Source organism: Anas acuta, chromosome 5 (genome assembly GCF_963932015.1).
Source record: "Anas acuta chromosome 5, bAnaAcu1.1, whole genome shotgun sequence".
NCBI lineage: Eukaryota > Metazoa > Chordata > Aves > Anseriformes > Anatidae > Anas > Anas acuta.
Genome location: NC_088983.1, coordinates 29,060,144 through 29,083,062, shown reverse-complemented (window position 1 = coordinate 29,083,062; position 22,919 = coordinate 29,060,144). Strand labels below are relative to the sequence as shown.

The window sequence follows — 22,919 nt, the reverse complement described above, 5'->3', positions numbered from 1 at the left end:
TGCTTCCATTGCAGGCTTGGCATGCTGTTCTTCCTGCGGCTGTGTAAAGAGCTGTTCACAGTGAGGTATACCATCTCGACAGTGAAAGCTGCTTGCAGCTGCCAGTACAGTGAAATGGTATAAGCGGTATGTGTATAGAGCTGTAAAAGCACATTTATTTCTTTTTTACATTTTTGCAGCTTACGGAACAGTACAGCTTATTCGTGTAAAGGCATACAGGATTTTACATGGCTCCAAATATCACCTGTCTTGAGAGGTTGATACAGTAGTCTCTTGGGGGGAAAAAAAGTGCCTCTGAGGTAGAGCTGATCAATTACAGGCATTTCAAACCCTAGTTAGACAGACGGCCTGCAGAGCAGATATATAGAAGAGTTCTACGGGGTTCTTAGACAAGTGAGTAACTTCATTAACTGTCTGACAATCCAGATTTTCTAAATTATTATTTCTTTAGAGATTGATGTAACTTGCCTTTCCATTAACTTAATTAGAAAATGCACAAAGGGAGCAATGTAGACATTGCATGCATTCAAGAAAAATTGCTGTCTGATAATGTCATTTTCTTGTGGCATTTTAACTGTCTTCTAAATGAAAACTTTAATTCCGGGGGAAACCTAATGATTAAATGTTAAAGCCAGCCTGGCAAAGAGACTTGTGGCTGAACTTCTAATCTTTCTTTTATGATGACTGTTATAGAGCAGTTATGTGGAGTAGAGTAGCTTTAGATTTGTTCTAACTACCCTCAGCCATGAAGCTCCCAAGCTAGCTATAGTCCCCAAGAGATCATCAGATGTAAGATTTTTCTGTCTGTGATCTCTCCGACTGGGTCATACATTGTAATGCTGGAAAAGCACAAAAGGGACCATGGCTGGCACATGAGCATTTTCAATATTTAAAGGCCTGTGGGAAGCTTTCTGCCCAGTGAATTATTATGTCAGTGGTATCATAAGAGCTTAAAATAGTGACTTACTGGAACTTATTTTTAAAGCTAAGATATTGGCCAAGATTCCTGGGAAGCAGACGGAGACCAGGCAGGTCAAAGTAGAATCACTTTTTCATTTACTTTGCTGTTTCTCTACAGTAGGGTTGTATAGTTAGATGGAAAGCTACCGTGATCAGAGGAAGGAGGGACTGAGAAGCCTCTCAGTCAAATACCACAAATCTGTTTGTGGGAAGTAGCTAAGACCTGTGGTTAAGGATGAAGCAGTGTATGTTGTGAACACCACTAGCAATGCCCTAGATCCACCTGCAGAGATTTGGAACAGGCACATTATGGCTTAGTAGATTCTGAGAATTAATCTGAGGAGGTGACCATGACAGCTGACATGGGAAGCTTTGGGATCTGTCCGTTTGGCTGTGAACTTCACAAAAAATTGTGATGTAACATTGCACCAGAAATACTAGCATGAAACATGGTGTAACTTTTAGCTGAATTAGAGTATTTGAGTTGACAGCTGAGGTCAGTGAGCTGTGAGAAGTGTATGTACCTTCTGCAGGAAGGGAAGGATGAGAGTCTGCAGAGAACAGTGAAGAACTCCCAAACTCAAGAGCTGTCCTAGCATGGTTACTGTGCTACACTCCTTTTGTTCACTAGCTGGGCTCCATGGGAGCAGTTTGGGGTTCTTGGCTCCACTGAGCAGTGCAGACATGCTGACAAGTAGCCAAATGCATGGGTGTCACTCTTTGAGATCAGTGACTTGGAAATGGCATGCACAACAGTAGGTAGTGTAAAACATAGGCAGGCAAGGACACAAGGAATAGAAACTGTTGCATTTCAAGAAATCTATATAAAATGCAACAATTTAAGGTTTGTACTCGTAATTAATACAATTTGATTTTAAACCCAGGAGACACTACTGGTATGATTGTAGACTGGTATTTGGTTTACCTGTTGTGAACGGGCATCTTGAGGAGGGTGTGCTTGAGTTTATTTCATTTCTTAGTATGCTGGACACCGTAGAGGGTGCAGTTACGGTCAAGAGAGACAGGAGATGAAGATGAAACAAGCTAAGCTAGCTGACATAAATGGGGCAGGCGGAATCTGTTCCCTTGCAGAATGTTAGCGTGTATTTGTAGTATGTTCACATCTCCTCCATAGATGCAGTGTTGTGTGAATCTACAGTGTCTCTGAGGAGATGTTCTGGCCACATTTATTTTAACGCAGTCTCCCGTATTAATAGTGGAAAATGAGCCACAGAGCATTTGGTGAATTTAACAGTAATTCATGGAGGCCTCCAACTTGCTGGGGAATATTGAGTTACAGCATATGTTAGATGTACGGTTCTGCTATCCAGGCAACTGTATCATGATCAGCAGCTACATGGCCTACTTTTTCTCTCAGCATTTCAGAATCCCTTTTTTCCCCTCTGCTGTACCATCTGTGACAGACTGTTGGTAGGATTTAAGGTCTTGACTTCTGGACAGCCTGCAGAACCACTGCCAAGATACAGTAAATTTCACGTTCACAGACCTCAGCAGCAGTCTACTTTGTGATGTGTTTTAAAGACATCTGGAAGGTCAAATCAGCCTACAAGCCTCAGCCTGCACAAGCATGGGGTCTCTCTTTTTTAGCAGTTTCAGAAAATAAAATTGCTTTTTCCAAACCAGTGACTGTGTATGTATTTCAGATTTGTGCTGATGAATGGCTTAGAATTAGTAGCTGAAACCTGTCCTGAGCTTCTTGCCCAGACCATTCCGGGGCTGTCCTGAGATCCCCAAACCAATCCTACACCCACTTGTATTTCATAGCACAGCTCTCCACTTTGCCATGGGCACTGCCACCAAAGGGGGGGCTACCAGGGGAGCTCAAAGCAGCAGATTACCAAGGGTTAAAGGCTTGACAGTGGGATTGTAAATCACACTTATTTAGTTGCTTACGTCCGTCCCGTCCTCCAGGCATGCTTTGGTTAGCCTGGTGTGGACGGAGCTGTGCCTGGCTTGCAGTGTCATTTCTTTAGTTTTTGCTAGGCACTTGGCCCTTCCCCCAGAACAGGTGCTCTGATCTGGGGAGTAAATTACATTACTGAAATAAGGGCCATACACAGAAGCAACAAACCAAGAGGAAGACTGCAATTTGAAATTATCATCACAATGAAATACACCACTGGATCCTGGCAGTGCTGGAAAAAATAGAAGTTGTCTCTTTAGCTTTGTGTCTGCCCTTCATATTCCTTAGACCTTTCACAGCAGTTTACAATCGAGGCATTTGCAAGCTGACTTTGTATAGCTTGCTGCATACATTGCACCTGCAGCTAACTGAGGGATCACATCTCTGCGTTTTGACAGCTCAAGTGTAAAAAATCATACAGGTGGGGCACCCAAGTGGTACCACAAAATAAGAAGCAGTCAGCTGAAAACCGTGCCCTTAATGTTCACTGACTAAACCAAATCTGAGTCTTCCTCATTGTTTGTGATTTCTGTGCACTTGAGCAAGAATTCATCGTTTCCAGGTGGCAGTCTACTTCAGGCTGATTTTGAAAAGCATCTATCTTGCAGGTGTGAGGCATGAGGCCAAAAGCTGGATGACTTTAATAATTCAAGAAGAATAATATTCCCTTAGTGATGCCTGTCTGGAGGAATGTATGGTTACTAGGTGTGAGGCTTTTGAAGTCCTAATTGGCAAGAGATTAATCCCAGCTGTTCTGTAACTATAAGAATGAAATGGAGAAAAAGGTTTAGTCCTAGACTGAGATTTCATGTGCCATGATATGAATCCATCTCGAGCATATTCATGTTACTAGTGAGTGCTGAGAGGACATTGGGTGGCTTCTCTGTGATCCGCTGTTGCAAAGATAGTCTTGGCACATCAAATTATGAGTTGTTCTAGGTGAAATGATGGTAACTGTAAGGAATTCCAAAACTGAACAGCTTTATGTTTCCAATAATGTCTGTTGTTGTTTGTTTTGTTTTGTTTCTGTGGGATATTGTAATTTAAAATCTGCTTGAAGACTGGGACATACTCAAGTTATTCCTTGAAGAAATTCCTTGAGCCAAGCCTGGTTTAGTAGCATAAGCAACCTTTAGTTGTTTGGATTTTTATTTTTTTTCCCAAGGTGGAGAAGGTGGAGAAGTGGTTTTTGTCACTTGCTTTTAGTAGTTTCTTTTGTCCAGAAAAAAAAAAAAAAGTCAGTGCAAGTGCATGCTTGCTCCTATTCAGCCTTGCAGCCTCCTGGTTTCTGCGTGGGGCCAGCAGTACCCTGCGGATGCAGGAAGCATCCTGCAAGGAGCAGCAGTGATTCCTGTCTGCACAGCTATACCACAGGAACCATCTCAAAGGACTGCAGGGTGCTTTTCCAGTCTGCTGAGCCAAAAGGCCTGGCAAGAGCATACAGAAGATTTTAGAACATATGTGGGATGTATGTTAGGCTTTGTTTTTGAGAAGTCAAGGTAACATATGTCCTTTATTAGTTTTTTGTTTTGTTTTGTTTTGTTTTTTCCAAAACCTTTCAAGAAGGAAGGAACTTTGGAACCCAGCTGTGTTTAGGAGATTTTCCAAAGTGTTTCCTTCTTGAAATTGTCACTGATGACAGTCATCATTTTACTATAAACATCAGAGAAAAAAAGTTAAAGGCCTACTCAGGGGAGACACCTCTGTTTTATCTTTTTTTTTTTTTTTTTCAGTGAGCACAGCTAAGTCATGTGCAGGTGTGTTCCTCTGACATCCCACTTTCTCAGGACATCTGCCATATGCCAAATGCATCATTATGTGCATTTTGGTCATCATTAGCTGAAGTGATGTAGGGGAAGGGATATTCAAACCAATGGTCTGTGCAAGGCGAGAGAGGCTGCTCCAGAAGAGAGCAGGAACCCAAGCCAGTGCCAGTGCTCTGGTAGGACAGCTGCTTATGGCACTTCAGCAACAGCTGTGTCCAAGAGTCTCACTCATTCCCCATCGTTCCCCATCCAGACAAGAGTGGCTGGGCAGACAAAGTGCTAAATACAAAGAAAGGGTCAAGCTCAGTGATGTTTGAAGGGGAATACTGTTTGTAACTCCTAGGCAAAAGGAGATAATGCAAGTGTTGAGGCGACATAATCTTTGCAGAAATTGTTCAAAAGTGTCATTGTAGTGGATAGAGTAATGTATCATTTGATATAAAACATGCTTAAAAGCCAGTGGGGAGATTCTGCCGTAGGCTGCCAGTATACGCTTGGGTTTTCCTTCAGAATTTAAATATATGCTTGTTTGAAGCCGTAGTCTATAGAAGATTACAGCTGATAATTGATCACAGTGTTTTACATTACAGTTTTTAAAACCTCTAATGTTCTAAAAGACTACCACTGTAATTCCTTTGCAGCTCTAATTTGCTTCCTTTATATGCATCGTATCAGGCTGCCATTCATCTCTGAAGGAACCCACATTTTGCATCCTTCTCTGATCTAATTATCTTGCATACAAAAAATGACTCGAGTCAACCACTCAGAATTAGAAAATGTAAGAATTAAGGTATGCATGAAGCCTTCCTGCAGACTGCCATGACTATGGATGACAGCCTTTAATTATGTGACCACATACTTTTTTCTCCTTCTGCAATTCCTGAGGGAGTAAACTCGTCATGTAAGCAATTAAGTAATCCAAGTGCTAGAATTTTCATATAATTTTCACAATAAAGATGAATATTACTCAATAGTAAAACCACTCAAATGTAAAAACATTTCATGTAGGCCTGTAGCAATGAAACGGGTTTATCTCGTGCACAATCCCTGAAATTTACAGGGTATCATTTCACAGTGTTATGCTGCAATTAACACCCTGTTGACTTGCAGAGAGCATAACCTTTTTATTTTCAGAGGAAATCCTATATTTTATGTCTGGTTTTTTGTGGCATGTATTTGTTCGGACTCACAGCACCACCTGATGGCTGAAGGTCTGTTTCTTAGATCGGGCATCCCTTGAATTCACTTTCTGGAAGAAGTGAATACATGAGCAAACTGATGCCATTTCTGATGTTCTGCAGGGCAGATGTAATGCTGAGTGCTAGTGCACAGCAGGTTTCTATAGTGGCAGCTTTGTGTCTCTGCCTTAAAATATTAAAATAAATGTTAATATTATTTTTTAATTTAAGCTCCTTTAATTAGTTTTCCAAAATGATTCCAGTTACTCATAACCGCTTCCTGGGATTCATATAAAGAGATATAAAACCTAAACATGGGATGTAGCAATTGCTTCTGGCAGTGTGGTGGACACTGAGGCCTTGGCCAAGCCCATAAGCACACATTGGTACCAGCAGATACCCCTGGCAGTGCCGGTGTGGGGGCAGAAGAGGTGTTGGTGGGATCAGGCTGACCTGCTGTGCCTCTGGCCCCGGGGAGAGGGAGCTGCAGGGGCACAGGATGGAAAATGACTGGGTCCTGGCCTGAGGGAGACTTGGGGGTGACCCTTGTCACCCTTGTTAGAAAGCGTAAATGTAGGCAGCGCATTGTCATGGCCATTGAAAGAGAACATCTTGTGTGCAGTGCCGCAGAGAGCTGAGGATCTGACCTCCATTACTGTTCCAAAGTGCTTGTGCTGCTGCAAATCAAGCTACCTATCACAGCACCTACTTCTACAAGCCCATTGAATATAAAAGTATCTTGACATTTGCAGTCTTTCCAAATGTCAAATGGTGCAGTCCTCACTATCCATGCACAGGAAAGGAGAAGAAAAGAAAAACAAGGAGAGAGGAAAATCAAAGAAGATGAGCGCTAGTAGTGTCCTCCCTTGTATGGAATAGCCTGAAACAGGTTTTCATCTTGATAGGGTGGTGGGAGCAGGGATATGCTGGGGAGAGTGGATTTGTGCTCAGCGCAGCCGTTAACTCTAATGGGTTAGCCATGCAAATCCTCCACATGGTGAGAAGGGAATAAATCTCTGCATGTAGAGCCTTAATGCAAGAATCTCCGTTAAATACAAAATAGTGTGAAATCAATTCCAACAGCCTTCAGCCTTCCTAATCTTTTATTAACCATTATGTGTGGCATTATTATTAAACCATAAGCTGATGCAGAAGGAATTTATGGGTTGAAATTGGAATAAATGGCTGATCTCTGTGGTGTTTATGGCTCACTGTCGAAGTGGAATTCTGCAACTTCTGTTGTTTTTTCTCTCTCTTACTGGTTGCAGCTTTGTACAGAGACAGAGTTTAGTCATATCAAAGTCAATGGGAGTGCTGCCCAAGAGAACAGTTGCATCTCAGTGAGGTTTACAAATAGCTTAATGCTAGGAGTGTGATAGGACCAAATGTAATGGCAGCATTTCCCAAATGGGACCTAGGAGTGGATGTGGTCCAGGAGGAACCTGTTTGTAGCACATGCCATTGCCTGAAAATCCCTTTGTTTTCTTCCCTGCCTCTAAAGCACACTTATAATTATTGCAAAATGTATTCTGAGGAGTGTAACGAAGAGCTCTGTTTTACATGCTAGAAATTAGAGGATAACTTCCTTGATACCTCAGTTCTTGAATGTTCAGCCAATTTGCAGGTGTCCTGGCCTCATTACAGACTCTGAACTACAAAAGTTCTCAGCTGCTTCCAAGAATACAGAGGCTCCAGCATTGTGATGGTTAGCCTTTAATGCTACCACACAGCTTTGTGGAGGTGCATGGATCATATCAAGAGGAGCCAAGGCTCTTTTTTGAGTTCCCGTGCATTTCATTTGCTGCCTGCCCATGGGTCCTGTGCAGACCTTAAGATTATCCAGTGAGGCTGTGCATGGGAACCGTGGTTCCTCTCCATTTTGTGCCATGCTTATAGTTTGTTGTATTTGCGAAGTAGGCCCTTCAGGTACAGATTTTTTAGGGCAAGTTAAGAAAAACTCGTGCTCCACCCTGATTACCTGAGGGACTTGGGGTAGGGAATGGAGAAGAGGAAAAGTAATACAGAGAGAGCAGGGAAAATAAACAGCCTGCCAAGCAATTCCCTCTACTCTTAATCATTCTGGCAGTATTGATCTTCCTGGCTCTTGTTTGGACTGATTCTGTTGGAACACTACACCCCACGTGCAACCTGCAAGCTGGCTTCTAGTTCAGCGATCCCATACCAGCAAGAGGAAGGGGGAGTTGGGGTGAGCTCCCTCCTGAGTTACCCATGCAGATGTATCACTTGTGCAGCCACTAAAATAAACTATTTCTGGCAAAATAATTGAGGGGTTAATGTATATGAAAAATGAAACATAAGTAATTGTACACAGTGACTTCCTGAGTTATAAAGGTGTTGCTTGCAGGTAATAAGCTTCTGAGAAGCAATGCATGAGTTGTCTTATTTCCTCTCCTGTCCTTAAATAATGCCCCTTGTTTTCACAGGCCGATGCTGGCTGGATGCTCTGGAACTTGCCCTGCGTTGCTCCAGCCTCTTCCGGCTCAGTGCCTCCAAGCAGGGAAAGGATGGAGAAATGAACTGCTCGAGTGATTCAGCGCATGCGGGGCTCAACAACCTCTTGCACTCAAGCCCTCTCTCGGACCAGGAGTTCTTCCAGTAAGATGCGGCTCGCGCTTCTTACAGCAAGAGAGGGAGGTGTTGCATGGCTTTACTTGGGCATCCTTTAATTTTAGGGTAATCTAACCAGAGTCCATAAAGGAGGTCTATTTAAAAACTAGCCCACATGTTGTTCTGCTGCATCCATTACTAACCTATGGTTTTGGAGAATATGGAATCTATTGTCAGCTAGTGCTTGGGCACGCACACTGGAAGGAACCTCAGCTGTGTTCATGCACACAATAAATATTTTTTTCTATTCCCATCCTGAACCAAAACGCTCTCTGAAGATGCTGGCGTGAATAATGGATTGCTTGAGTAAAGACTGCAGAGTCTATCCACTGGAGTAGACCTGTGGATAGGCAGACACGATCACTTACAGTGTCTGTCTATCGGCTAGCACATATGGCTAGGGGTCTGATCTGTTTTTTAATGTGTTCTCTTTGCTAATAACACTGTGTCATAGTCAGCAGAGTGCACACACTGCTTCCTTAGTTTTATAATTACTTTCTCTCTCTACAGGGGTTTTGAGTGGTTTCCAATTTCCTCCTTGATGCATCAGATAAATTTTTACATAAGGGAAAAAAGTCCCCATAGCCTTCTTTCTATTCATATCCCTAATAATACTGCAGCATTTTGGAACTACTCACATCAAAGATCTATAAGCATAAAAAATAAACAGGCTTTATTTGTGGCTTATAGCTAAATAGGCAACCTCAAAAATCCCTCCAATGTAGACACTTGGCCCTTGGAGTGGGATCTGGAAGAAGTCGTGTCTGCTTCTAGTTCTGTTGATAGGAATGTGACTTTTAGGGCTCACGGCAATGCACCATTGGTCAGACAGTTTTTAGAGTAGCAGTTCTTGCAGTCTGCATGGATGATGCCTAGCACAGTGGGACCTCATGTTTGAGTGGTTTTCTTTGGCTCTCTTACAAATTTAACAATAGGGATCTGAGTCCCCTGCAGAGTGAGGATGTATCTCTGGTCCCATGGGACCAAAGTTGGATGGCAGCAACTTTGGTCTGCCTTTTGCTCTGAAAAGCTCTGCTATTCCCAGTGTGCATTCTCCAGTCCTGCTGTTTGTTTGGATTTTAGCTAGAATTTGAAGAACTTTACTGAAGAGAAGGAAATCTGATGTGTTACTAGGTTGTGTGCATTGCTCTAGTACTTGAGCAAATTCTTCTGTTGTTCTTGGGCCTATTCTGTAATGCTTTACTTCCTTTCTTCCAAAGAGAGTCTCTAAAGACTGGGTTTACTGTGACAATGAATCTGGGAATGCAGTGGACTTGTTCTTCAGCTAATAGATGTGTGTATAGAAATCTAATACTAAAATGGAGCCTGTGGCACTGAGAACATTCAGGCAGACCCATGGCTACTGAAAATGGACAGTGAAGACAGATTTTAAAATATATTTAAAGTATTTCTTCTGTAACATGATACATAAATGACACTTAAATGATGTCTCTGCTTCACTGCTTAGTTGTTCAGCATTAAATGGCCTTTTGAATGAGGCTCAGTTATAGTACATGTGGCAGAGTTTTCAGCAGGGCAGAGGACCCACAATTGGAACCAGGTTTTTCTGACAAGCTCGGAGTTCTGCTGAATCTGGTTCAAACTGGGGGTTCAGCATCAGGACAATTCACTCTCCTTTTTGAGTTCTACCACAGGTTTTAATGTGTACCCAGACTTTCCCCAGTGTTTACAACCCAGGGGACTTTGATGGTTGTGGAAGAGGGGAATGACTTTCTGTTGTCCCTGGTGGCATAAAGCACATTTAAACAAGGGAGAATATAAAACCAAAACTGTGTAAGTGCTGAGCAAAGGGTTTTTGGTTTGTCACTGACAGTGGCTTCCTCACAGGGATTCAATCATTCTAATTAAATGCCTTCCCTACAGGGAGTCATACCAATTAAATTGGCACGCTGTTGTTAGGGGGCCAGTTAATTACATTTAACTCTATCTTCAAATTAGCCAAACTACTCTGTCAAGAAAAGAAGAAGAAAAAAGAAAAGGAGATGATGGATATTACAGGGAGAACAAAACCCAAGGGAATTGGCAAAGGCGAATCTTCCCTTGAGCCAAAGTTGTGTTTGTCTGCTGGCTGCTTTGCTCTCTTCCTGCTGGGAGAGAAGTCAAGATTATACACTGATTTTGAAATCTATGTCTTTAGTAGCATATAAAAATTGAGAGGGAGAGAACTGTGCAAGTGTGCTTCTGAATCAAAAGCTAAAGTACTCTTCAAATCTGTGATTTTTAGACAAGTGGGCTTTAGGGCAGTAGGCACTCCTCATATGAGCCAAAGTTTTTTGGTTTTCTTTGCCCTTTGTAGAAGAACAGTATCAAACCCAAAGAAGTTATGGTCACTGACATTTCCAGGAACTCCCTAGAGAGTAAAGCACTGGTACAAGACAGATCCGATATGCTGAAACAGTAAGTTAGCCATGAAAAGTTGCAACTTATTCACGTTCATGAGTAAAATGGAAATCTGCTGTTGACATTTAGTCATTCCCTTCCTAGCTTTTCAAGCCTGGTCCAAATCCCATTGGAAGCCTCTGGGAAGTCTTTACATTGGTTTTAGTTCAAGCTCATGGATTGTTTTTTCTTTTTAGCATATTCTACATATTTACTGATGATTCTGTTTGGAGGAATGAAAGAGACAGGCTCTACTTCAACATCTCAAATTTGTTACTCAGAATAAGGAGCATTTGTTTTCTTTTTGGTCCCCCAGATCAGCTCCTCTGCTCTGGATCTGTTAAGTCTTGCTTTGTTTGTGGCTGGTGGGTAATCATGCACAGTCGAGTGGGATTTCCAATCAGTTTACTTCCCCTTTGGAGTAAATTTAGAGTAAAAATGATTAAGACCACCAATAGCACCGATGAAACTTCAAATATCTTGCAAGTGTGAGGCAGGTGAAACTGTAAAACTCCTGTTCTTCTTACAAATGTGAAACAGAAACACACTATTTCTCAGCCATGAACTGTAAGTCTTAGAATTAACTTTTCTTTGAAGTGTGTATAACCCATAGAGAAAAGCCTTCATTAGGTGAGAAAGCATAGCAGCCACATACAAACACTCACATATTTAGCTGGTCATTGAAAACTGAAGAAATAAATTGGATCTTTGAACAGTCAGCCCTACCATCCAGGAAGTATCTGTGCTAAGGAGTCATGGGATAATTGCTCTTGACAGCTCTCTTCTCACCTTTTTTCTCCTTTATTGCCTTAAACTCATGTATATACTATCCTGTAGGCTTCCAGTGTATGTGGTTATCAGTCTTTACACTTGGTGGTCTCTATTTAAAACAAAGAAATGAGATCCTTGCACTAGAACAATGTAGATGTGTAATATCTAATAGCAAGTTATTAGGACTGGAGTGTATGTGTCATTGACTTCAATTTATGACTGCAGGTTTGTTTTACAGTGAAGCTGAAAACTGAAATCCCTGTAGCTTATATATATACACATCCACACACAGAGACATATATGCATACATACATGTATATGCAAATGGAGTTAAAAGAAAGATTTTGTAAAGGCACAAAAATATGGATGACACTTTCAAAAGAGCTCAGCCTGCTGGGCTTCTCTGGAAACTGAGCTGTGATTACCACAATGTGGCTTGCTTCACGTGGTAAAAATCAGGAGCTTATTTAAGTGCATAGTTGGAAGTTGAGATCTTCTGAAAAGCTGGTGACAGTTCTCTGTTCTGACTCCTTTCTGGTTTGATTTTTTTAAAGTCTGGCTCTAACTACTAATGCCTATTTGTCTTAAAACTAAGAAACAAAAGCCAGCGAGCAGGCAATGAGGGATGGGAACTTCCAGCATTAATCTATAACTAAAATGGAATGTGCCCAGAATGACCTGAGAAAAGCTCTGACATGGAGAAATGTAAAGCTTGACAAAGCGCTCTCATGCACTGAAAAGAGAAAACTTGCTTTGAGAGGGAGGTGGACTACACCAACAAAAGTCTTCCAGATCCAGGGCCCAGTTAGATTGTCTAAACTCCTTGTAAATGCTGGAAATCTTTTTTTATTGTCCCAGCCAGGAGCAACTAAGCATGAGGACTTGGGTAAGAAATTTTCAGAGGAAGATGTGAGCAGCAACTGAGAGCTGTACTAAGCTGTGAAAGAGGTGACATGTGCAAAGACGTGTATGAATAGGGAAAGCTGAATCCCATACTAAATTCCCCTTGAAGAATCATATTTGCTGCCTGTTGTACAACCTCCATTTGCTTTTTCAAATGAAGATGCTTACCAGCTACTTGAGAGAAAATTTTTGTCTTTCTCCTAATTCTGTAAAGCCTGGATTGCTGAATATGCAATTTACTACTCCTTCCATGCTTTTTTATGCTGCTATAGTCTGGGTGTTCTTGTTTTGTGTCATCCTGTCCATGCTTTGAACTGAGTTCTTACATTATTTGGGGACAATACATTCCCCAGGTTAGTTTGTGTGTGTGTATTTCTGTGAAAATCCTTGCTTCTATTGTTTAAATTTTCCTTTTCTAATGTAGGGCTGACTTAGGACCTCCATCTGTTTAAAAAAAAAAAAAAAAAAAGTAGCAGTAATACTGAAAAGAGAATGTATTCCATAACTTCATATTTTTCCCAAATTCTACATTCCTGTGATGTGTGTTTGTAAAGGGAAAAATCTCTCCTGATCACACTTCCGTAATCGCAGTGTACAGTTGTTAGTGGGTGCTCTGTATCCCTTTGGTGTGTGGGCTTCCATCTGGAAATTCTGTGTGAGTAAGTGGAGCTTGATGGCAGATTTTGCAAAGTGCCGTTTGGAGGGGAGAATTTTGGTTGAAAATATCTCACTGTTTCTGTGATGAAAACCCTGCTATTCAGGAAATCAATGCCTTGGGCTCTCCTGGGCTGCAAACCCTATTTTGAGTCCTTGGGGGTGCTTTTACCTTATCCAAAAGGCCTGAAGTAATCTATCTCTGTAAATCAAATTGAAGTGATCAATGAACTGTGTGTTTCAGTTTGAATGAATCAGCCCTGGAGAACCACCACCACTTGGAAAACGATGCTTTTTCGGACAAGTCTGAGAGAGACAACGTGGAAGAGTCGGAGAACGAAACTCATGAGAACAGCCGGAAGACAAATGAAAGCGAAAGTGATCAGTCAGAAATCCATGGAGAGGTTTCTCCAGGAAGGAAAGGGACGACTTATGTTGAACAGATCTATGAGGAATTTGGGGAGGTAATGGGGAAACAAACAAACAAAAAAAAAAAAACAACAAACACATAAAAACATGTTAATCATTGCCTGTTCCTGTTGAAATGTTCATAGTATTTGTCATCCAGTCTTTTAGATGTATGGCAGCTAAGAATCAATCAGCTTTGTGGGTTCCAGTGTTTTACAGATAGAGCAATGTACAGCTTTCTGCTAAATTATGTTGAATTATCATGTGCTCTAATAATTATGCATTATGAACAGCAGCTCTGCTACTTTGCTTTGGCATGTGTCCAGCATCAGCGATTGCTTTAACCAGTTATTGCAGTGAAGAGCCTCATAGCATTGGCACAGGGCTTTGTGGAGCCAGCAGGAGGGGGAATTATTATTCTGGGCATGTGTCCTGGTCAATTAAGATGCTCAGTCCTTGCATGATACAAAATATGATCCTTTCCTTTTTTCATTATGCATGGAACATCCTTTCTGTGTGTCCTAATGGTGCCACTTGATTCCTTAAGGACCATTTCTTGTAGAAAAGCTATTTCTCATGTCACTTAACAGCAGAAGGGTGCGTTTCTGTTCCGTATAAGAGCCGTTGTTAGCTGGATGTCGCTGTGACATCTCTGAATAAGGCAGCTGTAGAGCAACTGGGGCACCCACTGTTGGGTGAGAGTCAGTCTGGGTAAGCAGCAGAGAAGCACTGTACTCTTGCACCGGGAGGGCTCGGAGCACTCCCTTGCCTATTTGAAAGAGGAAGCTGAAGTCTTGTTGATGCTTCTAAGAAAATCACTTTGCTGGAAAGATGTTTCTTAACTGCATGTGTTTGCTGGGATTTCAGATGTCAGGGTGAGGTGCAAGCCCCTGCTGTAAAAATTGTGCTTAGAAAAAGAACTGTTGTCTGCAGGCATCCAAAGATGTTTTTAAAAAAATTCCTTTTGTACATCTCTTCCCTTCAAATCCCACCCAGACACATAGCAAATGGTGACTGGGTTCAAAGAGGGAACTTTGAATACAGTGGAGGAACCAAACAATGTTTGGCAACACCAAAACAAAGGCAAGCCTATTTTCTCTCAGCTCGATATTCTGAAATGACCTTTTGCCAATTGAAAACTTGTCCTAGAAGGAGTAGTAGAGCAGATAGATACTTTGGTGTTCAGTCAAACCTAAAAGGCAGCAGTGGTGTCTGTGTGAATGAAAGAAGACTCTGCAGTTTTCCATAAAAATAAAAACAAAAGGGGAGGACTACATTCCACAGTAGAGAGTGATACTGGATAATGTAAAATAAAGCTAGGGTGTTTGTTCAGGCTGGGTAACTCCAGTGAGCTTTCAAAAGGAGTTCCCATGCAGCCTTGACCATTAGGGGTTTTACTAGATTTCTGTTGTTGGCTGCAAAGTGAGACTGTTGTCTCCTGAGACATATGGATGAGACTGGCTGTTAATTCTTATTCCAATGGTAACAGTAACATAAAGAAAAGTAAACCGTAGGCAGTGATGTAGTTTGCTATAAGCAGTGGGCTCAGATGGATCAAGGTAAATGCATGTCAATTAATAACATTAACTAGCTTCTTAAACTGAAATTGCCTCTGTCCCTCTGTATACAGTTCAGATTTGCAGATCACAGATGCAAACCATCACTGTTAAATTTGCAGCATGGCTTTGAAAGCACATTTCAAATGTATGCACATATGTATATGCATCTGTATGCATTAAAAAGGCATGTGCTTGTGCATCTGCGTGCCTTGCCCTGTTTGCAGTAGGAACATGCAGACAGAGACAGGTGTCAGAACGACTTTAATACTGCAAAAGTTAGTCTAGAATGTAAAAAAGACACCTTCTTAGTAGGTAGACTGGTAACAAAAGCAACAAAACTTATTTTAAATTTATTTTAGTTATAGCTAGCTTAAAAAAGGAGTATTGAGGATGAGGTATTTGATGGGAATGCAAACAGAAATGACCTGAAATTACTTTCACACCCCTGCCTGTCCTTTTTCATCCCTCTTCATCCATCCCTTCTGCAGTTACGCACTCTGAGTAACACCTTGTACAGCAATTTCAACATGGCATTAATTTATCTTGCCAGTACATGCACGCTTGAAACCTAGATAAATAATGAAAGCTCTGGCAGAGCCATACATATTCTAACCTCTAGAGGACGCTGTGGTATTACATCCTTAAAATGATTTCCACTTCTTGGAGATCAGAGCTGTGTATTGCATCAGACTGTCACAAGAACAGTACAGGGAAAAGCAATGAAATGAAAAGAGCCGTGTTGTTCCTCAGTCTGAAATTCTCCCCAGCCTACAGGCCTACTCACAAGTTGTGAATGATGAGTAAAAGGGGTGATTAGGAGCCAAAAAGGTGCTGAGGATGCTCAGGTGGTGAAAATGAGTGTTTAGTGATATATACCATCTGCAAAGCCTGTTGGGGTATGCTACATGTCCTCTCCTGAACGAGAATGTATTCCAGAAATGCAACTGAATGGAACTGTGCCCTTCTGATAGAAATCTCTTGCCTAAAAACAATAGGAAGCCTAATTATAAGTATTCTCTTTCACTGTTAAATTCTGATGCCTAGGATGAGTGTTAGACAAAAGTCTAGACAACCAACATCTGCATTAAAACAACATTCATGTTTCAAAATTTCATTTTCTTTCTCCATTGTATTGAAAACCCCTATTCCACCATATTATACCTCATGTATTTCCATTGAACACGGAGGAGCTACACAGTTACAGATGAAACCACAATAAATTGCCTGGCTTTTTTTATGTGTTTTATTTTATTTATTTTTTTTTACGTGGTTGGTTGGTTGGTTGGTTGTTTTTTTACTGTTACTGTGCTTCTGCTGCAAAGGGCGCTACATAGCACTGGGGGAGCTGTAGTCTGTGCACACACCCTGGCAATGGGCCCTTTGCAGTGCCTTACCTATCAGCTTGTCCTGTTTTGAACTTGAAGGACTGCTTCAGTTCTTTGTTGATTATTCATTTATCTCCTATTTTTTTCTGTGGGTGTACTAGTAAATCTTACAGTCTCTCACTTGCTGAGGATGGGCCTGAGAGGAGTTTCTTGTATGCTTCTTGTATTTCCGGTTGTAGACAGGTGAATCGTCTCAAACAGAAACCGTCTCCGAGGAGAACAAGAGCCTGATGTGGATCCTGTTGAAGCAGCTGCGACCCGGCATGGACCTGTCACGGGTGGTGCTGCCCACCTTCATCCTGGAACCACGCTCATTCCTGAACAAGCTCTCTGATTACTACTACCATGCTGACCTGCTCTCCCAGTAAGCAGCACACAGAGCATGCCTGGCATGGGCACGTCTCTTGTCAGTGTGAAAAAGTGTTAAAGCGTGAGCCTGGTGCTGGCTGAGGCATGCTCAAAAGGCTCCCAAATAGCACTCAGGTCACTGGGATTCAGTGTAAATCAATCTAGGCTCCAGCTGCAGGGACCTTTTCAAGATGCACTGCTGCTCCTGAAGGGCAAGGAAACAGGGAAAACAGTTAAGCTCCACACAAAGCTGCCTTTGCACACACGTCCTTTCCAGCACAGGCTGGAACTGATGGGTATTTGGCTCGTTCCTTTGAGCAGCTCGGAACTGAGCTGCGCCACCTTCTGGTGTACTTACGTACAGAGGAGTATAGGACAGAGCAAACAGTGGAATCAGCAAGCTCTTCTGTTCCAAAAGCAGCATAATTATTTTGGATGATAAATAAGAAACACCTTTTAACACAGTTGAGCAGAGAGACCTGCAGGGAGCACCACAGTAGAAAACAGGAAATGTCCTGCTTGCAGATAGGGACATCTTTCTCAATGAGATATGTTTGGTGTATTTTAAAGCCAGTGTGTGCAGTATTCAAATATCAGCACTAGTTACTCATGTTTATTCTGCTGCCTCTGGATAATTTTAGAGCTGTGGTATTTTCAAGTTTTTTTTTGTGGTATGTTTGAAATCTGAAGTTAAGGAAATGGTTCTCCTCAGTGCTGAGATGTGAAAAAAGCTTTAAGGGGTTTGAAGTTTTTCTTTGATAAGCCTCTTTGTGGTGTGGTTGCTCCTTCTAAATGGATTTTGCAACAACTTAAGCAGGTGGATTTTCAAATCTGACTAAACGGTTGGAAATGCCAGGAACTCTGTGTTTACTTCCCACATCATCTTTGAGCGGAGGAAGGTTGGATGAGACGGCCCTGAGAAGCCACTTCCAACTTAAATGATTGTGTGAAATCACAAAGGACTGAAAAAGGCCATGCAGCATGGCAGCTTTAAAGATCTTTTAAGAAAGGTGAAAACGAAGAAAAAGAGAGAAAAATAGAATTGTTTTTTATTTTGATGTGATTAATATTGTTATTTTTACTTCTTATACTTTACTATTATCAGTGACTACTGTCATTCCCACATTAACATACCTGGAGGTATATCCAATCAAACCTTATACACTCCAGAGACTTTATTAGGCTTTTTGCAGGAATTAGGTCACTTTCTAAGCATTTATGTGTGTGTTTTACAATGTACATTACTAAAAAACAGTCGCTGCTGGCAAACACCTTTTTCATTGGAGCAGTACAGAAATTACTTCCTTTTATTTAGTACTAGGGAAATACTGTTGAAATTAAGATCATTGTACCGGTATAAAATGAATATGATGTGTAAACAGTATGAAAAGCATGTGAGAAAACATTTTATGTTCTGTCCTGCAGGGCTGTTCTTGAAGACGATCCATACAGCCGAATTAAGCAAGTTTTGAGGTGGTATCTGTCCGGCTTCTACAAGAAGCCAAAGGTAAGAGAATGTGTTTGCTTGGGGTTCTAATAGACGTTGGAAACTTCTGCTGTGGCTGTGCATTTCTTTATTGAATTTCCTTTAACAGTTTACCTCTTCTGTTGTTCAGAATACTGTGACAATTATTTTCAAAACCAAAGTTGTATTTCATTTGGGAGTGAATATTGGGTGCCAAATAGTGTTGGTTAACCTAAGAGCTTTTGCACTGGACATCTAGAAAACAAAAGTTGTCATCAAAAATTAGAAAGTCCTTGGATGCAGGGGTTTTACCTCGCTGCAAGCAGGTCTCTTCTTTATGTTTTCAGTATCTTAGTGTCATGTTCCCACAGAAGTGTGTACCTGCTGCATATAGTAACAGAAATAATAAAGTATGACCATCTTGTACAGCTTTGATTGGGCAGTATCAGAGATTAAGCTGGATGAATTGAAGATGAATTCATGGCTTTGGTGAAGAGATTTGCGCAGGAGGATATATGTAACAAGTTCTTATGCTTTGATTCTTGTAGTTGACTTGATCTAACATAAGGAAGAAAATTACTACAATGTTTTGTGGCTGTGTCTGTAAAGTTGACTTGCAGATTTATAGCAGGTTTTGGTTGCTTTCTTTTTTTCAGGGAATTAAAAAGCCATACAACCCTATTCTTGGAGAGACATTTCGCTGCTGTTGGTTTCACCCTCAGACGAACAGTCACACATTTTACATCGCAGAACAGGTAAGTCACATTATTTGGATGTTCAAGTGCTGCAAGCAGCAGCCCATTTACACCTCCTTGCATAGGAGCATGCTCCTTATCTCACCCTGTGAGAGTAACTTGAAGTTTTGTTTAAACATCAGAGTGGGACGTGGAAAAAAATAGCTGCTGATCTTTTTTTCTCTTTAGATTTACTGAGATTACTTTGAGCTTTGGCAGGTGTCCCATATATAACATTAATCTCTTCAGTGAAGACCTGTGCCACAGAAACCTGCTTTCCTGTTTTTTTTTTGTTTGTTTTGTTTTGTTTTGTTTTGTTTTGTTTGTTTGTTTGTTTGAAGAGAATGTTGTGGTGGTTTGTGTTGCCTCTGTCAAAAGGGATAATAATAAAACTGATAATCAAATCCTACCTTCCTTTATATCTAAACATTCCATAATGATCTTAATCAAAGTAAATTGAAGGTCTGTTTCCATATCTTTGGAGATAAATGACAGGCAGAGCTCACAAGCAAACTGGCTTGACAAAATTTAGTTTGAGAATTACAGTTAATAAAGGAATCTGAGAACCACATGGATTTTGGTACAAGGACTTCTTGTTTCCCATACGTTGTTTTTTTTCCACATTTAAGCAAATATATTTTTAATTTTTTTTTCTTTTGTTTTACTTTATTTCAGCAACTACATCCATTTTATGGAGGTTATTCAGATGCTACCCAAAAGTTCAACACTGTCATTTATTATGTTAAAGATCTGGCATGTGTACATGTAGCCGTAAAATGATCTCAAGTGCACAGATGCACAAATGCAAAAGAAAAAGTGGCCTGTTATAGAAGGGTTATACAGGAACTCTGTCTCTAATATATAATGTTGCCTTCTTTAACATTGGGATTAATGGTATGAATGGGGCTTAGAGGACTCTGTTCAGTTCTGCAGCCTCTGTTTTGCACCTTCTGGATAGCATGTGCAAGACCTCATGAGGATGCTGTGTTTCATCCTTCATGCTGCTTAACTTGTAAAGACTGCTGTAAATATCTCTGTATGGTTTGTTTGTTTGTTTTTTTCTCTAGGTCTCTCATCATCCACCAGTGTCAGCTTTTCACGTCAGCAATAGGAAGGATGGATTTTGCATTACTGGAAGCATTCTTGCTAGGTCCAAGTTTTATGGTAAGACAGTAAGTCTAGGCACCTTCCATGTAACATTGTGAAATTGGTTTTGTTTTTCAGTCACTCGTCAGTGTGCTCAGGGTTAAGAACAAAATAATGCTCTAAGCATCTACCACCAGAATGCCTTAATCCCTTGTATGGGCTCTCCTGGGTTTTCCCCATTTTCACCATTTCAGTGGGAGATCACACTAATTGCTTAAAATTAATAATAATCAGAAATCTTGAGCCCTTTAAAAGCCTGGTTTTCAGAAAGTGAAGGTTTATGAGGATGTGTGGACAATTAGTTGTCAGGATATTTTTCATATGCTCACAGATGAGGCATTTTATAGCTATCTGATCATCCAGATGACTTCTGCAACAGTCTCCATATAAATGTAACTGCTTGATTTATTTAGCTCACAGATTTCTAAGAGTTGAAACCTAGAGCTTCAAAGTGGCTTCAGATCTTTTAACCTTAATGTCCTCCAGAAGGACAGCAGAATGATAGGCTCTGAAAGAGTGTTGCTGTTTAAAATTCTTTTTCTGTTTAGTCAGACACCTCTTAAGTACTGTCTTCTTGTAGCTGTATCTGTTGAAACACTTGTTATTTCTGTCTTTCTGGCAAATGGATTTGTTATTTGGGATCCTGCACAATTAGAGAAGTTGTGAGAACAGAAGCACCTGGAAAAGCTCTAAGGCATTGGAATTGCTTTCATTAGTGCATCCCACTAATGGCTTACTTAATCTTCTGCCCTTTCTGTAACAGGGGCTGAATGCCAGAGCAAATGAAAGTCATGCAGCAGAGTTCATTAGAACTGCTTGCCTTCAGCAGTAAAAGATTTGCCAGGTCCTGAATTATTGCTGTTTCATATCTCTTCTTTCATTAGTGTCCTACATTTAAATGTAAATGTTTTTCTAAAGTAGGATAAGATGAGTGACCATGCATAATGTGCATTTTAATATACATGTATTTGTTCCTTTAAATTTCAGGTAACTCACTTTCTGCCTTGTTGGATGGGAAGGCAAAGCTTATGTTTCTAAACAGGGGGGAAGATTATATCATTACTATGCCATATGCCCACTGTAAAGGTAAGATATGACTGTTCACATAGGAAGCAAACAGAAAGAATAATGTAGTAGTAATTTAATCTTACTGACTTAACTTTGCACTGGCTCTTCTTTCCACTCACATACCTCAAAATGCATGGCGTGGCATTTCCAGGAAGCATCTGTTCTGTGTGTGAGTCGTAGGAGTTAGTAGAGGAGCAGTAATACTAACTGAAGTATTTTTGCTTTGTTTATACAGAGCTGAGGACAGAATTAGGCCCACACTGAGTTAGTTCTAGCACTACATAGAAACTAAAAATACTCCATATATGCACTGCAGGTAGAATGAAGATGGAAAGAGTTAGAGTTCATGAGCTTCTGAGGATGTAAAGTTCTTCTAATGACAAAAATTGTTTAATATGTTTTCTGACTTTTTAAGAATAAAGAATGAAAAATTCCTGACTTGACTTCTGATTTCTTTGTTAATGAAACTGTGATACTCCTCAGTGTACCAGCTGCCTCCATGAGGCTGGTGCTTGCTGTTGTGTGTTGGTACAATACTGGCACAGCTCTGTTGATCTGGGTGTGCACTGAAGCCCCTGGGATGGCTGCCAGTTGATTCGCTGCAGTAACTGCATTCCTCCTTGCATTTCTCCTTAGAAAGCTAAGCCTTGGTGGCATTGGAACCAAAGTAATAAAATCACTCCTGCAGCAGTTTGATCCAATTTTGCTTTTTGCATATTTTTCATTTTGGCACGTTGACCTATAAGTTAATCTTTATGGGAGGTCTAGCTACCTGAAACAGTAACTTCTGTAAATCATACTCTCTGTAAGCGTTTCCTGTGTGTAAATCATTCTGTTGTTGATTCATTTTTTTCTGCAAATGACCTTTCCAGAAAACAGTAAGCATGTGTAAAAAAAAGTTCCCTACACGATTGCTAGTCCCCCAGATTCTGCTGAATCCTATTACAGCTCCTCTCTGCTCAGTCCACCCTGTGAGAGGCAGTTAGGTCTGTTCAAGCACTAGCATAAATGAAATTACTGGGCACAACCCTTTTCAATTTGTGCTGTCTCAATTTCAGCTTGCTTCATATGTTCTATCAGTACCCATGAGTCAAGCTGTTGCTCAGCTGGCGTAGTAAATGAGGAATACAGACTCAGGAGGATTTTTCATGCTTAGAGTAAACACACATGTCCTGGAAATTTTGGTTTCCATCTTCTCAAAATGTTAAGCCAAGTAGCAGATCTCACAGCATATCAGTGGGACTAATTTGAGTTCAGAAAAAAGCACTTAGTTCTCTTGTTTTTTTCCCCTTTCAGGAATTTTATATGGTACCATGACAATGGAGCTTGGAGGGAAAGTTACCATTGACTGTGAGAAAACAAACCACAGGGCAGAACTGGAATTCAAGCTGAAGGTGAGAGACATCATGCTTCCCTTTATAATGGATCTCAGGCTTGCCCCTGTACACCAGACAAGACATGAGCATATACACCACATTATTTCTGTACCCCCACCCTGGGGTGGCCTAACTCCAGAGGAGGTGTCGTTCCATAGTCAGTCTTGCCTGGTGCAATTTGATGGAACCCAGCTCCTAAGCCTGAGTTACACACAGCTTGTTCCCTGCCAGCTGGCTGCTGGCCAG

At 41.0% G+C, this 22,919-nt stretch overlaps 1 protein-coding gene across 5 annotated transcripts in view; it reads left to right on the top strand.

The window, feature by feature from the left end:
* The window catches only part of OSBPL5 (oxysterol binding protein like 5), a 132,573-nt gene that overhangs the window by 96,223 nt on the left and 13,431 nt on the right, over positions 1–22,919 (top strand). For all 5 annotated transcript variants that reach the window (XM_068683482.1, XM_068683480.1, XM_068683483.1 and 2 more), the window contains exons 8-15: positions 8,273–8,444; positions 13,429–13,648; positions 16,716–16,900; positions 18,310–18,391; positions 19,006–19,104; positions 20,151–20,247; positions 21,217–21,315; positions 22,594–22,691. In XM_068683482.1, coding sequence (XP_068539583.1) covers positions 8,273–8,444; positions 13,429–13,648; positions 16,716–16,900; positions 18,310–18,391; positions 19,006–19,104; positions 20,151–20,247; positions 21,217–21,315; positions 22,594–22,691 — 1,052 coding nt within the window. The remainder of the gene's footprint in view (positions 1–8,272; positions 8,445–13,428; positions 13,649–16,715; positions 16,901–18,309; positions 18,392–19,005; positions 19,105–20,150; positions 20,248–21,216; positions 21,316–22,593; positions 22,692–22,919) is intronic.